Source organism: Brachyistius frenatus, unplaced genomic scaffold, assembly GCF_029030835.1.
Source record: "Brachyistius frenatus isolate BFR_SWC_R1_liver_20210118 unplaced genomic scaffold, ASM2903083v1 Contig_132, whole genome shotgun sequence".
In the NCBI taxonomy this organism is placed as follows: domain Eukaryota; kingdom Metazoa; phylum Chordata; class Actinopteri; family Embiotocidae; genus Brachyistius; species Brachyistius frenatus.
In genome coordinates, this window is record NW_027210731.1 from 311174 (window position 1) to 332874 (window position 21701).

General features: G+C 42.1%; 1 protein-coding gene across 1 annotated transcript; it reads right to left on the reverse strand.

The window, feature by feature from the left end:
- Positions 1-1074: 1074 nt before the first annotated feature.
- On the reverse strand, positions 1075-16349 carry LOC138630309 (procollagen galactosyltransferase 1-like). The gene is made up of 12 exons (XM_069714557.1): positions 15816-16349; positions 11265-11375; positions 11020-11137; positions 9424-9558; positions 6414-6618; positions 6180-6299; positions 5372-5448; positions 5107-5213; positions 4549-4681; positions 3615-3742; positions 2542-2748; positions 1075-2435 (listed from the first exon to the last, which is right to left on the reverse strand). Exons 1-12 carry the CDS (start codon positions 16031-16033, stop codon positions 2165-2167), a joined length of 1830 nt encoding a protein of 609 aa, XP_069570658.1. The 5' UTR covers positions 16034-16349; the 3' UTR covers positions 1075-2164.
- Positions 16350-21701: the final 5352 nt, after the last annotated feature.

A 21701-nucleotide genomic window follows, 5' to 3' on the forward strand; every position in this document is an offset into this window, starting at 1 on the left:
AACTTTGTTTACCTGGAAGCTTTTCATCTATCGTTGGCGCAAAATTTCAATTCACACAATATCACGTTCACAATCAAATGGCGGCAAATAAAATCACATTCGTATTATCTTCAGCTGTACTTTTTGGGTTTGGTGCTACTTAACAAATGTTAGCGTTTGTTTTACAGCTGTGCCAAAATACTCACAGAGCCTCGAGCACATGCAAATTTTTTTTTTTTAAATATCTTTAAGCTTCTTTTTCGTTCTGCTCTTTTAATGTGTGTGTGTGTTTTGTTTTTTTAATTTTGTAATTCTTTGGAAAGGGGCATGCTTCACATCTCAACAATGAATTCCAGCCGGCGAGTGTAAACACAGTGAGTGAGGAGTAATGGCGGCCTGAAAGAGCCAAAACTGACCATTATCTATTTAAAAGGGCTGGCAAACAGCAGCAGGCACAAATTAAATTAACGTCTCAACTGTGTGACGTTTAATGTCGGAGCTGAAATAAAACTGCTGTAAGCCCCCCCCCAAAAAAAGAAGAAGGAAAGAAAAAGACAAGATGTCAGCAAATGTTTTGATATTTCAGCTGCGACTCGAAATGAGACCACAATTAGTCGAGTGTCGGTGCCACTATGTGCTTTGAACGGAGCTTCGATGATCTATTGTGCATCCCTTTTAGCCCAAACTAAAATCAGAAGAGAACAGCGTCGACCAAACAAGCCTTTCATAATAAAGGCTTTATTCATTCTTTGGTAAGAACAGAACAAAAGACAAACTTTTCAAACAAAGAAGAGACACAAAACATTAAAAGTTACTAAAAATCAATAATAATTTGTTTCAACAAACGAAATGCAACACAAGCTGCAAGTCTGGGCTGAAACTCCAATATGTAGAGAACTTAAAGACCCTGAAACACTAAATCAATTCTGTTGCTGTCCAAGTATAAAATTGCTTTGGTAGCAAGTGGGGGAAAACACAGATACATTCATCAATGAAAATAAGTAAGGTTATAGTAAATACAACCGCTACATGTCGCTAAACTAAATATTAAAGTGTGAAGAGTCACCAGAAGAGAAAAAGAAGAGAGCAATGGGACCCTCATAAGGGATCACAAGATAAATCTGAGGTGTCAAAGATGATTGGGCAGGAAAACAGAAAACCTCAGAACTTGTTAAAATACGGTAATTTCCCTCTCGAAAAACCAAAATGGCGGCGTCCCAAATGCCAGACTCGAGGCCTCCAAACGGCAGTTCACAAACCAACGGGGGATGTCACGGTGGGTTGCCGCTTGGACGTCACTCATTTGATAGTGAACTGCCGATTTTGAAGCCTCGACTTTTCTGAGAGTTTGACGCTTTTCGGAACCCGAATGCCCCTAATGGCCGTCAGTGGTATTGTACTTTAAGGCACTTCGCGTAGGCGTCACTTTTCAGACCCAGAGACTCGAGCCATTTTTTTATATACAGTCTATGGTTACATGTTGGCATTGCTTCAATTGAAGGAGTCGCAAACCAAACAGGTTGGGAACCACTGAGATAACAGCAGAGCAGTAGTTAAGCGATTCTGTTTCCTTCAAAGGGAGCATTTAAGTCAGTACAAAAAGAAATGTAATATCATCTTTTTTATATTTTAGAGACTCCCATTTCAACCCAAAACATACTCCATTTTTAATATATAATTAGGGGATGTTTTGGTGATAATTCAAAGTTGTTTGGGAACATTTCATAGTTGCATATGGGAATCTATTAATCTATCTTCTTTCAATTCTCCTTATTCAATTAAAAAGGTACACAGATGGAATTTATGGATTAAGGCATAAGTGTAGAAAAATGGATTTTATAAAATTGAACTGGCAATGGTCCAAGCTGTGGACAAGGGATGTTGGTTGGATGCAATAAATAAAACAAAAGCTGCTAGCTGACTCACCAAGAGCTGGCTCTACACCTAACCTCCTCTCTCACGAGAAAGATCCAACAGAGGAGACAGATAAATGTAGCAGGAAAACATTTGCTCCTCATCAGCCCAGTGTCCATCCGATCTCCATTTACTCTCGTGCTCCGTACTTTCCACCACCCCTCCTCCCACCCCCCACACACTATCACAGCTCTGTTCGATCTCCCTCATCCTAATCTCCGCGCACAAGAGTTCTTTCCCTCTTACTCCTCATCGTGGCCTCACTTCTTCATCACAGCTCGTCCCGTGCGCTCCAGTTCTCCAGCTCAGACTGCAGAACGTCAGAGTTTTGGGCCTCGAAGCTCAGCTCTCCCTGCTCCTGAGTTTTCCTCGACTTGGCCCGGTCCCAGTCGGTTGTGACCGTCTCGTTGTCCCACACCACCGATGTTTCCGTGTCGCTGATGTAGCCCTGGTCTCCCGTGTAATGGGTCGGATACACCAGAAGCGGCTCGGCAGAAAACGCACGCAGGTCCCGGCGCTCAAAGTGGTCCATGTACTCCAAACTGATGAGCGAGAGGAGCGATGGACCGTGATTAGAGTAACAAGAGCGCCGCAGGACGGGAATCAAGAAGAGGAGACGGGTAAGAGGAGCGGAGGGGTTATACTCACACTGGGTGTTTGCCGAACATGACGGGGAGGAACTCGTCGACAGGAAGCATCTTGCTCAGAGGGTCGACCTGGAGGAGCTTCCGGGCTCCTTGTAATGACAACATGTAGCCAAGTGTCCAGTAGGAGTAGTCTGCCTCAACTAGATTGTGGATGTTTGGGACAGACTTCTCCGGGCGGTCCACCTGCATTCGCTTCCGCCCAATATAACTGCACGAGTTTTCAAGATAAGACAGACAATAAATAGCAAAAATCATGAAACTATAACAGCTCAAATTGTCAAATTTTTTTGCAGAATTGTCGAAAATCGTGTCGAAGTTAAACTTCATCCAATCCAAAATGGAAGAAGGTATCACCTTAGTGTTGATGCACCATCTAATTTATATATTACCATTAAATATAAAGTCTTGATTTAACTGCCAACGTGCATTTCAAACAAGAATCACCAAGCACACTAAAATGTGTTTGTAATGTATTGCCACATAAGTGATGAGTCATCACCATTTTTTCCCCTGCAAGTCAGTAGAAAATAAATGAATTTGTGTAATCACATCCTAAATGTTTCTTAGCTTGTCTCCCAGGTGTTTTATTGGAATTAAACATTCAAGTTACTAATTCTAAACACTTTCATGTTTTTAAGGCGGTCTGGCGTAGAAGAAAACTCCAAACGTGATATCCGTGAGTCTTCAATGAAGAAGCCGGCAAAACAAGTCAATCAAAAAATTTGTAGCAACACGTCACAACACGGCTGCTGAATTTATCCAAAATAAACACATAATCAGGCTTCAACAAAATGCTCATCTTTAGCTTCAGCCCACCACTTGTGACGCTTGTAGCAAAAACGTTAAGCTCTGTTGCTCGACGAGTCCCAGCGAAAACTTCCTCGACAGATATTTTCTGTGAAAATGCTGCAGGACAGCGCTCAGCGGTGGGATGCCGAGATGTTTTCAGCATCTGATTAGTGGTGTCTGAGATATCATGCGTGACAGATGGATGGATTTCACTGCAGGGGGATGATAATCCTCTGTGTTTACTACGCTGTGTTTTCCCCCTCCGCTCGTTGAAGCACCACTCACATGAGATCCCAGTCCAGCTTGTGTGTCGTCACCTCCTGCAGCAGCGTCTGAAGACGACGCTTAAAGAAGACCTCGAAGCGGAGGTCGTCCTCGATGACCAGGGACGTCTGCAAACCGCGGTCTACTATCTACACACACAGGCGCGCGCGCGCACGCACGCACACACACACGCACGCACGCACACACACACACACACACACACACACACACACACACACACACACACACACACACGGAGCATTACAGAGCTGCTGCTCATATAATCTGTACTGTGCTCATGTGCAGTAATTAATGTAATGCTTGTTAAATCCTGTGCAGGTTAACATTTCTGCTCCTTTGTACGAAATGATTTCAAATAAAGGAGCAGTCACAATAATACACACACATATATGGTTCAACTGTATGTTTTATATTGCGGCTGACGCATTTAAGTATAAGAAGTGGTTGGATTCAGAACTCCTTTGACAGAAGGGGCTCGTTTTCCCTGGAAAACAGTCAAACAATAAAAGTCTTTCAAAAATAAAACGATCCAAAAAAAGCTCATGGCTGATTCGATGGCTGAGTGGTTAGGATGCAATTTACTTAAACAAGAAAAGCAATCGAGTTCCCAGGTTGGACTTGGCTATACTTCTATCCAAATACAGGCAAAATGGCAAAGAAATTAAATCTTAAAAACAAATATCTGCTGCACAGTACCTACAGCCTGCACATTTTCAGATATGATGTTGAACTAAACTGTGAAGACGTAGACAGGCAACCAGCAAGTTGCCCAAAAAGGTGGTTCACAAAAAAAAAAGAAGAAAAGGTAAGTTCATTCGTCCCACCGAGCCGACTTTATTCACCCAACGTGTATCACTGTGCTCTTTTTAACACTAAATGTTATCTACCGTGTGCAGGTAGACGTGGTCGCCTGAGGTCTGTCCAAGTGTCTCACCTCCTTCCATACGTTGTAATGAGAGAGGAAACATCCCAGTTCACCCTTTGTGAGAGGTCGCCCGTGATAAGGGTCTTTGTACCCTGGCAGCATCTTAATCCCCATGGACTCTATATCCGACTTGTTCAGAGCTCTGAGAGAAACATACGGAACGAACAAAGAGGTTAAATATGGACTCAATAAATTATATGGATGTGTTATGAGTGGGGAAAAAAGGAAAGGAGATGGTTGAATAATCATGTCGAGCACAAATATAAACCATGCAGGTATTAGGACACTCTCCTAAATTCAGATAAGAGAAGGAACAAATCAAATATGTAAAAATGTGGAGCAGCCTATTTTCCAAACAGCCTACACAGAGATTAGAGCGATATTTGTCTAGCAAATCAGCTGAAACTATGTGGTTCAGGGAATCTTTAAATAACAGCATGCAACCAGCTGCTTTTCACCTGCTTTTTGTCTCAGCGCTGGCTTTCTACATCAATCTACACCGCATGTTGCAGAGGCACAAATCAGGAAGGCACAGGCAGTGGGGGAGGAAGAAGATGAGAAACGTACTTGCCATCCACAGCAGCAACAACCTTACAGCTGAGCTCCTGCTCAAACAGAGTTCTTAGCATTCGCTCACGACGGTCAGATCTCCGCACCAGATTTATCATAAACACCTGAGTGCACACAAATGCAAAAAACCTCACATACATGCCTAGGTTACCAGGCGTGTGTGCGCGTGCGTGTGTGTGAGACAGAGAGAGAGAGAGAGAGAGAGAGAGAGAGAGAGAGAGAGAGAGAGAGAGAGAGTGAGAGTGAGTGAGTGTGTTTATACCTCATCAAAGCCTATCTTGTTAGACTGCTTGGGAGGAAGAGACAGGAAGCTTGAGGGCTCCAACGGTGGATTTTTTACTGTCAAAGAAAAAAGGAGGGAAGGTTACAAAGAGAATGAGTAATGTGCTGGAACAAGGGTTCCCAAAATGTGGTCCAGGGAGCCGCAGGGGTCCGTGAGAGTTTCACCGGGGATTCCCCTGGGAGCTCCCAAAAAAGGTACTATAGTGTAACTCTTGTGGAGGTTTACATGCTAGAATTTGGCAATAGAAGAATATACAGTATGTGTAAAGATGTAGGCTTCACAGCTCAGCCTACTTGTGTTTATGGCTATGAGACATAAAGAAAGGCTGTAAAAAGACGAGTGAAATCCTGATTTATAGAGCTGCAGTCTCATCTACTCTGTTACTGCATTTAAATCACATTTCTTTGTGCATGCTGTTTCCCCCTGTTTTTCTGTATGTATCATCTGAACAAATATTCACGATTGTCTGTCAACAACTTGGAGAGAAAAAAACCGGCTGCAGAAACATTTAATGAGAGAAATTCTATCATGTTGCAGAAGTAGACAGTTATCCAAATGGAACAGATACTGAACACTAAACACACCACCTGTACAACATGACATGGCGAGTGACAGGTGATCAGAGCAACAACAGATCAATCCATTTAACAAACTAAATGAACAAACTTCCATTAAAATGAGAAATAATTGAAGTTTAAGTGCTTCATCACTAGAAAACTTACACCCGTTTCCTAAAACTATTAAACGCAAAGAATTCCCTTGAGTGTTTCTGAGCTCTTTGACTCACCCATGACCTCAAGGTGAGTATGCAAAAAGCTCTCCGCCTCATCCTCCAAGGTAGCATGGGTTCGCACTGGCACCGGGAAATACCCGTAAGTTTCTTTGTTGCACACGTACATTTGCACATCTGAGGAGGAGAGAGGACAAAACCTGCTTCACACACACACACACACACACACACTCAACCAGCTTAATGAGACCTTCACACAACGAGATTGATGCTCCGCTGCGTTCGTCTAACCTGCCATGCGAGCTGAGTAGGCAAAGACAATGACATCATCCAGGGACCAGCTGTACTCTGGGTGTGGCGGATAAAAAGCCAGCTGACGGGAGGCCTCTTTCCTCAGGTCCACCAGGTAGGTGGAGTGGACCATCGGTACAGCGAAACAGCCACGATGCTCCTGCTTACGGATGGGCATGTAGGCTGGTGTCCGCTTGTAGTAACCCTGTTGGGAGCGCACGCACGCCCACGCCACACACACACACACACACACACACACACACACACACACACACACACACACACACACACACACTGTATAGTTACACACGATTCTCTTCGGTATCCAGTTTGTTGACAAATGAAAATATAAAGTTGGGGAGGTGTCAGAAAAAACTCGATTTGAGGGATGTGACTGAGAACATTGACTGCAATAGCCTTAAAAGTGTCTGAATGCAGGAGCCCTTTTATGGTACATATGTGTTAAAGATTTGACACTTTTAGGAAGATTGATTATATGGTAGAAATATATACATATCTTTACAACAAAATGAGAAAATTAAAAATGTATTGCGCAAATTCCAAAATGAATGATTGCAGAAGTTACTGAGTGGTACCAACATGGAGGAAAAGACAGTAACACAAGGCTCATTAAGTAAATGTTCCCGGCAGGAATCAGAGAGGCAGTCTCTTGGTTGAAGTTGATTTATTTTTCTGTGAGCGTATCGACAGCGTCCGTATGTCTATTCTGATCCGAAAAGAAACAAAGACGAGTACTTAAAGGCACGCTGCCTCGACAGAAATAGATCACACGCAGCTCGCAGTTGATGCGTCAGATGTGCAAGTTTGAGTAGTGAAAGTCTCGTCAAGAAAACACTTTTCACACAGGCACATTCTAATAATAATAATAATAATAATCGTGGAAAGGTACTTCTTTAATGACTCATTTTAATGAGCACAAACGGCAGTAGTATCTGGTGAAGTCAGCGCTAACACGCTGAGAAGGTAGCGCTAATTACAAGTAATGACTGTGTGGGCTGTCGGTGTACCAGCCGTACAACCTGCTGATATTATAAACCTTCATCAGACCCAAATATTATGTTCGATCAGCACCCCTGCGAGACAAAACAAACCATTCACTATAATTTACAAATTAATCTACACTCATAAAACACTACCTTAAGTAGGATAAAAATAAAGTTTTGTCTCCCACACTTTGTAATAGATTCATTTGTAGTGACTCACTGTACAAATACAATTTACTCATGCATAGGAAATAATAATCAACTGTGTGTATGTGTTCCTACATTATTTTCACAGTTAGAAAGATGGCAGTAAATGTGTTGTTATTCCGCGGAACTGCAGGAAAATTGGTATTTTACTCACAATCAGTAACCCACACACTTACTGGTGTGTTGCATTATTCATCCCGGACGTAAAAGAGAGGATTTTATAGAGACATTGTAAAAGAGTCTTCACTGTGTAACAGGCTATCTGCAAGTTGAAGGATGTTAAATCTAAGAGCTTTTGAAGAATACTCTGGTGACATTTAAAAGCTTACATTTATAAAATGGAAAATAGCTCTCAGCATCCATCTTAAACACAGCTGGTTGTCATAGTACAATTTTTTTTTTTTTTAAAAAGACCCTCTCAGGAAAATTATAAAAATGTGACTCGACAAATTAAACAGTAATTTGAAACATAACTTTCATGAAGAATGAATCAAAATTGTAAAAATGCTATATATATATATATATATAAATTATATTTACAACAAATTCAATTTCTTCGCACCTTGTAGTCCACCATTTCAATTCCACGCATTGTATTTAAATAGGAACCTTATAGGGATTTTAAAAAAAGCTGCTGGTTGGATGTAGTGAGTCATCCGTGTTGCCGTATATGTTGTCTGATAAGCGTAAGTAGGTGTAGTGCTGCTGGAGCGCACCAGAACGACCCTTTCAATCTTTTTTTTTTTTTTTCCTCCCAAGTGGGGAAATAAAATGTTCAGTGTTCTCTTGCATCGGTTGAAATTGCTTTACATGTTGTAATTGCTTGAAGATCCAATCATCTCTGAAGAGTATGTCAGGCAAAAGAGAACCAACAAAAACAAAAGGAATGGTCAAAGTTGTCATATTTACATTTAAGATATATTGATTGATTCATGATGTCCGCTTTAAGTCTTGTTTTGATCCGCTACCGTTTGCCCTGTTAAAAGTTACGGCATTAAGCATCAATAAAAACTTAACACTTCCTGTAACTGCTGAAACATTTCCTTAGACAGAAAACCCTCATTTATTAAAAAGGTTTTACATGTGAAACATTTGCAGGAACCGGTTGTGAAGTAGTTCAGTGAAGTAATCCAGAACAATTGATGAAAATAGCAGGATTAAATGACTGATGTGATTAAATTGGTCGAAATATACATTACTGACTACTGTATGTGAAGTTGCTACCATGGGAACAGCGACCTTGGAAATGAGCCACAACTTAACCACTTTGTTACTTCTTTTTTTTTTTTACAGAGCGTAATACAGAAGATGCTTGGTGTCATTTAGAAATTGTTTTATTTGTGTATTATTATTTTTTAAAGTTTTTAGTTATTTATAATTATTACATTCCCACTGAAATTCACTCTTTCAGTCAGGACTGATGCCCTTTTGTACAACAAACTTTATCATTAAACTGTAAAATATCCAGCCTCCATTACATATCTTAGTCACAAGCGTTTGATAACCACATTTTGATCGATATATTAATATTTGAATTAGTTTATTTCCTAATATTGGTATGGGCCCCAAAAGGCTCTAACATTCATATTGTATTATTGCATTTATACCTTTCCTTCTTTAACAGGTGTTAACATACTAATTAAATATCCAAATTGCCACCACGATATTTATAGACACCCATTCTGTGTGAGCTAACATGAGTGAAATCTCAATCTGCTGAAAAGAATGTGAGGGAATCGGTGCCTCACCCCGATGTACAAGTGCAAATGGCGAACAGCTCGGAAACAAATCTGCGGTACCTGTGAAGTCATGCCGCACCAGAAGTTGGAATATGCAGCGCGGGACTCCAGCATGGGAGCTACGATGGTCTTGTTCTCCCTCATCAGCTTCCACAACACATCCTGGCTGGTGAGCAGGTTGTCGCAGTCAGCCACCTGCCGACGGAGGAGAAGGGCACCATATTGACAATCGGGCACACACACCTACGCATGAAAGCGCACACAAAATGTCACCCGCTGCCACTAAATGATTGATTGAGCCACAGCAACATGGTTTGATCACGGAGCGCTGCCAGCGAGCACAAGCAGCTCCTCGCCAGACCTTCTCATCTCGCAGCCTGTAATTTTAAACAAGCCATGCAGACCGACAGACTGCACTTGTATTTGTAGCAGGAGGTTCTTTACTCTGCTGGACGGATGCTTTCCAACAATCAGAGAAGAGTGCTTTCTTTTTTCTTTTCAATGCCAAGACCTCTATTTTAAGTTAGCCCAAATGTGTACATGGAGAAATTTGAAGTGCTCCCAGACAACTACATTTTCTTCAGCCATAATATTTACCCTCCGATAGTAGCTTAGTGCAGATATGTTGGCCTATATGTGTCCATAATAACAAGAGTTTTTACTGTATAAATGCCAAAAACATGTTTTAGGGAATCTAGAAAGAGTGCCACAAATGCGCTTTTGCTCACCAGTAAGGAAACTTCAGCTTTCAATTATGAAGTTTTGAGCTCAGTACAAATATTGTACATGTTATTTTTTTAAGATACAAATTTCGGCAACCCTTTGAAAAAAAAAAAACTTGAATTGGTTTTAATTAAAAAATATATCTGATATAAACATGAAATTATGTTAAATTACTATTATTATTATTATTATGTTAAATATTTGTCCAAACTATATTTTAATGCTTTGAGAACATTGTTTTGTTTTTTTACTTTCATGCCATTATAGATATTTGAATAGGAATTTATACTATTATTACTCACAACAACTTATAACTCTAATATCAATATAAACAACACAAAAATCCAGTTTTGCTCAGGCTATATTTTATACCTATTTTTGTTGTTATTTCACATCATGTAAGTAGTCCCATCTTAAGTTCCACTTACTGCTTTTTCCAAAGCTTTCAAGTTTTAGAAAAAAATTAAATAAGGGCATATATGTTATACTAAAGTGCGGGAAACCATAGTAACAGTAGATCGGCTTTTACAGTGAGACAGCGCTAAAAATTTATATATATATTTTTGTAAATTGTAGGGTGGACTAACAACTGTAACTCGTGCATCATCACAAATCTGCCGTAACGAAATGACAAAATAACGTGCGAGAGCGCCTTAAACTCAGTTTATTAGGTACATGGAGCTATTCTACAAATACAAAACAATTTTTTGGACTTATAAAACTATAAAGACATTACAACATTAATGAAAATCTTTAAGTCTAAACTTTGTACAGTTTTCCCTCATATCCCTGAACAGGTACCAGCAGGTATGGATAATGGATGGGTGCCACGAATCAGATTATTGTACTTGACACAGATGTCGCTCTACACACAGACCTGAGACCACATAATAGGAGCAGACTTGTGAATCTGTAGAGCGGATGTTAACATACCAGGAAGTAGTCGGCCCAGACCTCACGCGCCGTGTCCAGCGCCGCCTGACGGAGCTTCATTACGCGTTCATAACGGAGATTATTCCAGTGCTTGGGCCCCACCTCGTCTTCAAAGGCTCTGAGACATGCAGAGACAGACCCATTAAGTATAGCTCATCACACACACACACACACACACACACACACACACACACACACACACACACACACACACACACACACACACACACACACACACACAGTACCTGGGTTCATCTTCAGGTCTCCACTCCACATAGTGATAGTAATTCTGGACATTGATGAGCCACTCTCTGAGGATGGCTGTGGTGTTATCTGTGTTGTGATCTGTCGCCACCCTGTGAGAGATTGACAGACGAGAGAGAGAGAGAGAGAGAGAGAGAGAGAGAGAGAGAGAGAGAGAGAGAGAGAGAGAGCATGTATAAAGAGCACGGCCAGCAGTAGTGCCAACTCAACAACTTAAAAATGCAGGTAAATCATCTATCACTGTTGTGAGCAAGTTAACATTACAACAGCAGTATACATTATATTATATATTAAGGACGCGCTCATCCGATACACCGGACTAGTTTTGGTTCCGATTCTGGTGTTACCGAGATGAAGTTTAACATCATAACAACGTTTTTTCAGTGGAGTCGGCCCACTGACTGAATACTGAACAAACACAGCGATCCCTCTGTGTTATGCTGCCATGTTTATTAATATTTGCCAGCATTTATTATTCTGTCACTCAAACAGCGTTCTCACAGCAGGAGCATTGTTTTCTGTTCTGTTTCATTTACTGCAGTGAGCTAATATCGCTCCAAAAATAGTTATTCAAAGCTTCCACTTATTATCCCAGTCAGCTTCACGCAGTGCGTTCAGATGAAAAGAGGCAACACTGGTATCAGACTGGTTATCAGCATTAGAAAATAGCCTAAGTTCACTTATAATAATCAGTTTTCCAATCAAAGTACTTCGGTCAGTATTTTGGAATATTTCTACTCCTACGATATGTATTCAATTTTAGTACATTTTTCCAGAAATTCAACTTAGAAATGCTTCATATGTTATAGAATAAACAATTTGCAGCACTGGGCAAGATGTAAACTCTAAATTGTGGCATTCCAAAATGTTACTGAAGCAATTTAATGCATCAGTAGACCCACTCGTCCCACAGTTTAGACAAGGCGTTAATAGTTTAAGAAAATTATCAAGCAAATATGCAAAACGTTGACTCTCAGGTTTTCAAATGTGAAAATCAGCTGTTTCAGGCTTTGAGAAACTTTACTGGTCATTTTTTTCTTTTTTTTATCTTTAGTAGACTAAACAATCAGAAATATGCGAGACATTTTTTTATTTTTTTATTATTATAGCCCAATTTCAAAACAAACACACAGAACCCAGTATAAATGTAAAAAAAATAACCCTCAGTACAATTATCAACCGTAACGCAGCCATGCAGCAGATATGAACGACCGTTTTTCAACATTGAGGGGAGTGATTATCACTAACATATTATTACCGGTGGAAGCTTTAGCAAAACCTGTTTGGTGAAACATCCGGCAGATATTGAGCAACCAAAGCATTCATTGGGAGTTCAAGTCCAAAAAGATCTCTCCTGTCAGCCATCTTTTGCCCTCCACAAAAAGAAAAAAAAAAAAGAAAGTCTCTTTAGCTATGAATTCTCCAATATGCTCTTTTACACTACAAATAATCACTTAATCCGCTGTTACTATAAATAAAAATGATTGGAGCAGCTTTAGTCAGTCCAATGAGATTTTTGGAGCTGTAATTGTGTGAACACCTTTTCTTCGCGGACTCTCTTAACCTGCACCGGACCAAATAAAACACACGTGCACGTCTGTCACGTCTTTGCGAGGTTATATAAAAGGTACACAAGGGTCAATGAAAAAGTTGTGAGACTGTTCCCGGTGCGCATAACGGAGGACGTCACACTTACGGAGCAAGGGGCAGCAATACGTTTTGCGAGTAAGTATTCCAAGTGAAGTCAATTTGTCAACACCCGCGTTACACCTTTTTATGACAACTAGTATCTGTGGATTTGAGAGTTTACCATGAACCTGAAACTTGAGCTCAGGCCGCAAATACATGCTTTTTGTCAATTTTGTGAAATCAGCAACACGGACCCTTCAAGTTCTTCAGAAAGCCTCCGGCAATGAAGCAACGAGGCGGGCGAGGTGTTTCGAGTCGCACTTAAAGAGGGCCCGAAACATCAGTGACCAAGACGGGAGGAGGCGCATCGGGTCAGAAGCGCAACCGAGTGGGTTTTTTTGTTTGACAGTCGTGGGATTACGCGCCTTGAGTATGTCCCTCACAGACAGATTGTCAACACGGTGTTTCGCCGTGACGTTCTGAGGAGGTTGAACAGAAAGCATTCGGCGCAAACGACCTGAACCGTGGCGCTCAGGCACTTTGGTTCGCCGACGCCGAAACAGCGGCGCGTTGAAAAAGGTACGTTTCTTGCCTGCTAAAAAAAAAAAAAAAAAACCACACCATCGCAGCTCCCCACCAAGCCTACTTACTGGGTGGATTTGGCTTCCTGCGACATCTTTCTGTTCTTCAAAAAGTTGAGAGAAAACTTTGATGTGCGCGCTCTGCTCCGGTTTCAGGTCCGTGGTGAAATCACGAACGCTCAAACGTACCGGGGATCACAAAAAGACGCGGGCAACTCAGATGTTACTCATGAAAGTGAACGGTTCCCCCCCCCCGGCCCCGCGCGCACCCCAGTGCTGCGCTCCACTCGTGTGCAACGGGAACAGGCTCGGGGAACTTTTTGATTGCGCCTGGCGCACGGGTCACTTTGAGACGACTGTTGCACGTTATGTTACGATTTCAATGCCATTACCCAGCGCCACTTGGGTTTTTCACCCCAACGTTTGCCTCGTTGCCGCCAAAGCCGAGTTCCTCATCGCTGACATGCGTCAGGTGCGCAACAGCGAAGTACAAAGGCAGACAATGGGGGCTGAGAAGGGGGCAGCGGCATTCATCTGCTGTCTGTGTTATCCTAACAAATCTCAGTGCGTCAGGGAGGGGCAGCGACGCAGACAGAGCGCGCGAGAGAGGAGCGGCGGCGGCGGCGGCGGCGGCGGGGAGGGGGGTTTGCATAAATATGACAGATATGGATCTACCTCCAACCCTGTCATGTAAGTGAGTGACAGTGAGCGTGCTGCTGGTGTTTGTTTCTCATCCGTCTGTGGCGTTTGAACGCAGCGGTGCCTTCCCAGCACCTACGTGAGACCGACTCACCGATCCGTCTTCTGCCTTCGCTCGTTGTCTCTGCACCGCTTCCCTCTCCGCCACACGGAAATATCTGACTGCTGTGAAGTTTTTTTTTGAATGGCCGGAGGTAGCGAGTTCGGGGGAAAAAAAAAAAAAAAAAAAAAAAAGGGTTTATGGAGAGCAAATATTTGGGATTGCAGAGCCATGCCTAACGGATATGAGAGAGCTGAGACAGAGAGAGGAAATTGATTTACGGTTTGATAACATCCAATCTGCATGTCCCTGCAGAGCACGCGCGCTCAGGCGGTCTCGTATGTGTGCGTTTGTCGCCGCGTGCCAAAGCACTCCATCTTAACCTGTCACGCTGATAACTGCAGGCGTCGACAGGTGGCCAGCTCGTAGCTCGCGGTACGTCTGTCACGCCGCGTTTGAAAAACTCTTTCTATCAGTTCTTTCCACCGAGGGACGAGATACGTTGGATATCAAAGCAACCGTGCAGAAAACTGGCCGCCCCATGGGCCTAGTTAAGAGTCAAGTTTCTGGCTCAGATACAACAACAACAGCAACAACAAAAGTTTTAACATCCAGGCCGGTTTGTTTGAAGAGAAACATCGACGCTTGAATCCCTCAGTCAAAAAAAAAGTCTGAAAAGGTTCATTTTGAAATTTGGATGAGGAACAACACCTTTATTAAAATCATACAAATCATTCATTGAGGTTTAATTGGAATTCAAACTCCCCACTGTCGCATTAAATATATATATCCGTTACCAGATCACTGGGTTGCCAAGAAAACATAATATGTCAGGCGTGAGTGCTGATGAAACAATTAATTCAATCGTGACTACTGGCAGAGGAACATAATGTGAAGAGGAAGAGAACAGCTAGAGACAATCTGTGAGGCTGGGTGACAGAAAAACAACCCGAGTGAGGTAAAGGAAGGTGAAGTCCTACAGAGGTGTTTAAAAGGCAGATTCACAGAAACAGACTTTAGTGACTAGATTTTAGATTGGAGTTTTTTGTTGTGCTGGTTTTGTCTCCAGCCGAGCCCAGGAGACGAAGATGTGGAAGAGAAAGAGGGTGGGGAAAGGGGAAAAAATAAAGGGAGGGAGAGAGGGGGGCGATGAGAGAGAAGAGAGCTGACTGAATGGAACTTTTCACGGGCACGACTCTGCTGCTGGGGGAGTCCGCCCTGCGCGCTCCGCTCCCCGGACACGAGTCCACACACTTCCCCGGCACATGTGGAGCCACGGTGCTTTGACTTGCACTCTTTTCACCGCTGATTTGATTAGTTAACAACACAGATTAAGAGTTTTCCTACACGTTGGTAACACAGCGGCCCCTCCTGGTCAAAACTCACAAACGCACCGAGAGCTTTCCTTCTAGTTATTTCTACACGGACTCGACGTGTCTCGGGAGCACGTCAAATAGTTTACAGTGAATCACAATTTGTCTTACTTTAAAGCCACTTTATTACTTAAATACTCTTAAAAGTTCCGTGTAAATTGCTCTAACTGTAATGCATTTTTCGTGCTGATTTACAACGGTGACACTCACCACAGCGCTACGCGGTCCTTCGGGTAGTTCAGGCGCTCGATGGTTCCCAGGAACAGCGGGAGCGAGTGCGCAGAGTTGCGGCAGACCAGCACTATGACGACCCGGGGAGCGAGGAGCGGCGACTCGGGGCTCCAGCGCTCCTCGGGGAAATATCCCCTGCTCGGGCCCGGAAGGAGAACGAACAGCAGGGCAGGCAGCAGCAAGGTGACCCGGGGCATGGCCGGGGGAGAGAAACTCGTAGAGGCGAAGCGGCGGACAGAGAAGGAGACGGAGGATGGTTGGAGCCGAGGTTCCTGCTGTTGTGTTATGCCGACAGCGGGTACATGGCGGAGAAGCTGGCTGAATTAAAGGGCAGGTATGGGCGACTTTAAGGGGAAATTAGTATTTTTCGAAAGCCCGTGGTATGGCAGCGTCTGTGTGCCTCGGTGACATGGGGAAAATGAATCATATTAGCCAAGTTCTGCCAAGTTTGGTTCGGATGAATCTTGCTTTTTTTTTTTTTTTTTTTTTTTTTTTTTTTTTAAATAGCCTTCTGTATCCCACGAGGCCGTCGAGGTTTCCTTTGCAATATGCTGCCCTCCCCTTTAAGAGGAGATCCAGCTGTAGTGGAAGCCATTTGGGCGTGTCGATGTGTTGAATGTATTGCAGGCCTGTCATACCTCTGGAGCTCATCTGTGGAGGCCAAAAAAACGGAGGAGATTTTTCCTCTTCTTTACAACGGTGGAATCCGGTTTCCACTTTTTGTCCGGTAAAACCTTTAAAATGAAGAGAAATCAACTTAAGTGTGACCACTAATGATGCACCTGATATACCTGAGACACAATAGACCTACAATAGACTACTACTACTACTTATTTGTTTACATTATAAACATTATATAAAGATAAATGCAACAGGCTGCTGTGGTGCTTTTATAAGACACAATAACAATTACTTTCATTATCTTTTCTTTTTTTATGATTGATTAATAGTTTTGGTCGATAGAATTACAGAAATGAGTGAAAAACAGTTCCCCAGGGCTTAGTGAAGGTTTTTAAAGTTGTTGTTTTTTTTATCCAAAGAAATTAATTTCTCTATGATCTAAAGCAAAAAAAAAAAAAAAAAAGAAGCAGTTAATCCTCACATCTTGAGAAGCTACAATTGACTAATGTTTGGCAAACTATTAATGCAATAAATAGCTGCTGACTCATTTTCTGTCCTCTGACTAAGCACTCAAATTACTTTCACACACCTTCAGGGTTGGCATTCAGTAGCAGAAGTACAGTGAGTTCATAGCATTTATGTGTTTGTGTATTATTGTGCAGTCCAATTTTCCATCTCTGAGATCTTTAACCTCTACAAAACTCTATTACGCTCTTCTACTGTGTTCCTTCATGGCTCAGTGAGATGGATGCTTTGCCTGCAGCGATGTGTTTCGGATTCTGTTGAGGAGTCTTCAGTCGGACTTCTGCTGGCAGTCGTCATGAGGCAGCAGCTTGTGGTGTGCTGGTTCAGAGACTTCAGAGCTGGAGCTGCAGGGGCTGTTGGGACCGACAGGGAGAGGCACGAACTGCTGGGGCAGAGAGCACCCCATCACCGCAGGAAAAAGTCTAGCGTGTTAATGAAACAACTGAACAAGACCCCATAAGTAATAGGTTCAGGATTTAATCAAGTCTGACCCAGATAGAAACTGAGAAAACACACACTGTTACAGACCGGATATAAAAGACCAGGTTGTCTTTTAAGGGTTGCAGTTAAAGATGCTATCAGGGTGGAAAAAGAGATCCTAAAACCAAGTGGAAGTACCACAAAAATATTCATTCACACCTTGTGCAATTGCTGTCAGTGATATCTGCAGGATTATCTTTAGAATTAATTGAGATCGCAGAGTCAGCAGGTCTGTTTCCAGCGGTGTAAAAATGAACATGTTCAGACAGAATCAGGGACATACAGGGAAATATGTAATTACTTTGCAGTTCAAACACAATTTCCACAAAACTCTAGGGGATAAGACTAATTTTGTTTCCCCAAGCCCACCACATCACACACCTTGAGCACTCTGTCCCTTGAACTCTTGACCCTGCCTTGCTTTGCTGTGAGCTGAGAAAGATCAGAAGAGAAACAAAGATGGTGTGAGACAAACCTCCGAAACAGCTCAGCTCAGCTCAGCTCACGTATCAACCACCTGGAGGGTAGAAAAGAGAAGGGTTTTAATAACAGCGTGATCATTTTTAAAAGGCTCGTCTTAATCTTGATTTACTAGTTACGCGAACATGTTTGTTAAATTACTTTGTAGAGATCGTAATCAGCAATGAGTACAGGTGTCAAGGCTTCACTGTGGAGGAGTCCCAGAGTGTCCTGGAGCCACAGATGACCCTCTGACCTCAGCTTGTCTTGGCGTTGCCACTTCCTGGTATTATCAGGTCGGAGAGGTGTGTCAGCACCTATCGGATACAAACACAGCTATCACAAGGCATGAGACCATCCTCGAATATTTCAGCACAGCGCTTTGTGAATGAGCCACCCGTGTTCACATTAGAGCCTTATAAAAGCTTTCTGATTACATACGGTGGTTGGTATGCACGTATATCCATACTGTACTCCTAAAAAGAATTATTCATTTCTGAAAATATTACAGGAACTCCCATTGAAATATTTTACGCCTCAGGACATTCAACACTTCACATTCCATCACACGACTATAGAACTGCATAGCTGCCAGTCAAACAATGAAGTTGGCAAAATAAACACCTCTCCTGTCGCCAGAGGGAAATTTTGATCCTGCTTCTGTTGTCGTTTTATGCAAGACAAACAAAATCTGCAGCTAACTGTTAAGTCATGCACACTGATTCGAGCATTTTCTCTCGTGACCGTTTAAAATTCAATTTAAAATGATATGTGACGTGATCACAGATAATAAAATGTGAGTCTCAATGTGCACAGAGATTGTTTGCAGTTCAGTCAAAGGGGGATTTTTCCTTCTCAGTTTATGGCATTTGAAGGATTTTAAGGTCATGAAGATCTGAAAAAACAAAAGAAAAAACACATAATTGGAGAAAAGTAAGAAAAAAAAAATCTCTAACTTTGTTCTGTCTTATAATTTTAATCATCATGATATCCTCAGAGTTTTCTTGGAGCCCATTGGGTTGTCTTGATCCTCAGGTTTGGCACCACGGGCTGAGAGTATTTGATTCCTTAGCATCTTAAAAATAAAAGTAATGGAAGGTGTCAGAGATTTTTCACTTTAAATTATATAACTGTTTATTGTGTTATGTTTTCCCAATGTGCTTGTTGATGCTACATCAACATCTCCCCTCCTCCCCATTGTACTTCTGGTTGACAATGTTTTGTGTAATTCTTCAGGGAAGACACAGCATCCAAGAAAGCCCCAGATTCTGGTGAGTTCTTCACACTAAGACCTGTGGCAACGATATGAGAACTATACTTGAGCTCTGATGTTGTGCCGCAGGTCTCCTGTTGGCTGACCATGTTTGTTCCTGCTGATACTGGCCAGATACTCGATACTGGCCAGATACTCGGTGCACTGTGAGGGTGCTGAATGAAGAAAATGCTGCAGGCTGCAACCAGCAGACCAGTTTACCACTGGATTTACCTGAAGCGTTCATGCACAAACAAGCTCAGACACGCACACTTTGAAGTGTGTTTGTTTGAATTAAATAGAACAATATCAACAATGCACACGTTTAGACTGCCTGTAGACATTAAAAAGCAGCTGTGGTTTAAAAGCATACATGTGATGTGTTGGCACATGTCATTCACAGACTCACAGTGCTCACGTACGGTGGTAAGAATCTGACAGCCAGAAAGTACAAACCCTGTCTTTCACCTCCACCCGCCTACAAATACTTTCAAAGTCAAATTCAACACACATGCACACATAAGATGTGCAGCTGCTTGATGCAGCTGAAGAAGAACCAGATGTAGGTCAGAGTGCCAATGGCATCTGGATTCTGTTTATGCCATCGTGACTCTCCAGTGGAAGACTGCTAGAGACACCGTAGGTGGCGATGTGTCCAGGTCACTTTCAAATAATGATGCAAAGTCCTCTCCAAAACTTTTCAAGCATATGTAATAACATCCTGAATCACAGGTTTCCATTTTGAGATTGTGGAATCAGGAAGAGGGTCAGTATTGCAGAGATAGTGAGGACTCTACTCAGAAATGCAAATGAATGGTGATTACAGTCACATCATCTGCTTCTAATGCAGAAATGTTGCAAACCAAAGACCAAATATCAAAGGCTGTAATGAAGCCCTGAAACACGCTGTTTAAAAAAAACCCAATTTAAACACGGGCCTTTGTCATGAAGATTAGTGTCATTAAATATCCTGTAAACCACACAAAAACTCCTACTCTCTCATTTTACACCTGTCTAGATCAGTCAGCTCCTTCTTTTTGTCTTTCTTAAACTTCCCACCTCCAGTTGTCTCCCCTCTCTGGCGACAGATAATGCAGACTGAGGTTAAGGCTCTCATTAAATAAGTGTAAGAAAGAGCTTGTATCCCCTGTGGTCACACAGCCACCATTACATTTTACTGGAGCATCAAAAGACTATACGGGTTGTGAGAGCTGTTCGTGAGCTGACTGAAATGGAGGCATAGTAAACAAGGAAACGGGCAAATTCTAGTACGTCGCCTTCTCATCAACTTGGAGTCAGGCCACAAAATCCTTTTTCTGGCAACGGTGTGACTAATTTGAAGTGGCACAACCCAGAGTCGACTGTTGTAATTGGGCAAACTGATGACAGAGCTGTACCGTCAAGACGGGAGCTCGTGTGCGACAACTAGTTAATGACTACGAGCAGAACTGTGAAGCATTTTCAGGATTGCAGAAGAAGAGAGGAGAGAGCTGAGAAAACAGAACATTTACCAGACGGCTTCTTATAGAAAACATGTAAAGACACTGGCAGAAACATCTCGTGTAAGAGGGATGTGTTTCATCTTGTCCTAGCCAGGAAGACCGAGCCTGCTGATTAGATCAGTTTCAGAAATCATGTCTGATCAAAGAATATTAACAACAATCATGCCATATAAGCGCCTGTATAAACAGTGAAGACTTCAGTTAAAACTATAAGAGACGGTGAACGCTTCAAAGGTATCAGTATCAGCATGTGGGTTTTGCCGGTTCGGTTTTTGATGAAGCCTTATGTGGTTGTTTATTCCTTTGAACAACAAAAAGCTTCCCCACCAAACGGTAGAGATGTCCATTTACAGTAAAAGCACACTTTCAGCAACTTGCATGAATTTGTGTGTCTCAAAGTGAAGTAATAATTCTAAACAAAACAAACAACACGGAAAAACCTAATGGACCTAAATAAAATGAATGTCGAGTTATTTTTTAGTTAGGTCCCTAAAACTAAGAGAAATTGAATTACTTAAAAAGTCACCACGAAGAGGACTGTTGCTGAGTTTCTGAAAGGAAGCCACTGAAAAAGGTCAGCTAATTTTTCAACAACATATCACAGCTCAAAATTGAGTCTGCCAAACAGCTGACAGGGAATTTGACGATGATGCCATGTCATGATCATTGTCCGGGTCATCAGTCATACATTTTAGTCTGACCATATAGACTGTTTATAAAGATGGACGTCGTCTCCAGGTCTAAAACTTATGGTTCCAATAGACTCTCGTTTTAAAAGAATCAACTTGTCTCATTAAATACAAAGTCAATAGATTTTTTTTTCCACAAGTCATTATGGTGTCATTAGCTAAATTCAGTACTTCTGATCAGTGTTCAGGTGGTCCTTCTGAAAATAATTCCACAATTAATAAGATATTAGACCTCAGAGAAAGGTTGGATTGACATGCCTCTAGTACTGTATAATCAGGTTTCAGGCATTGTGTTCTGGGCTTCTCTGTCAGGCTCCACCCCATGCTCCTTCCCTGC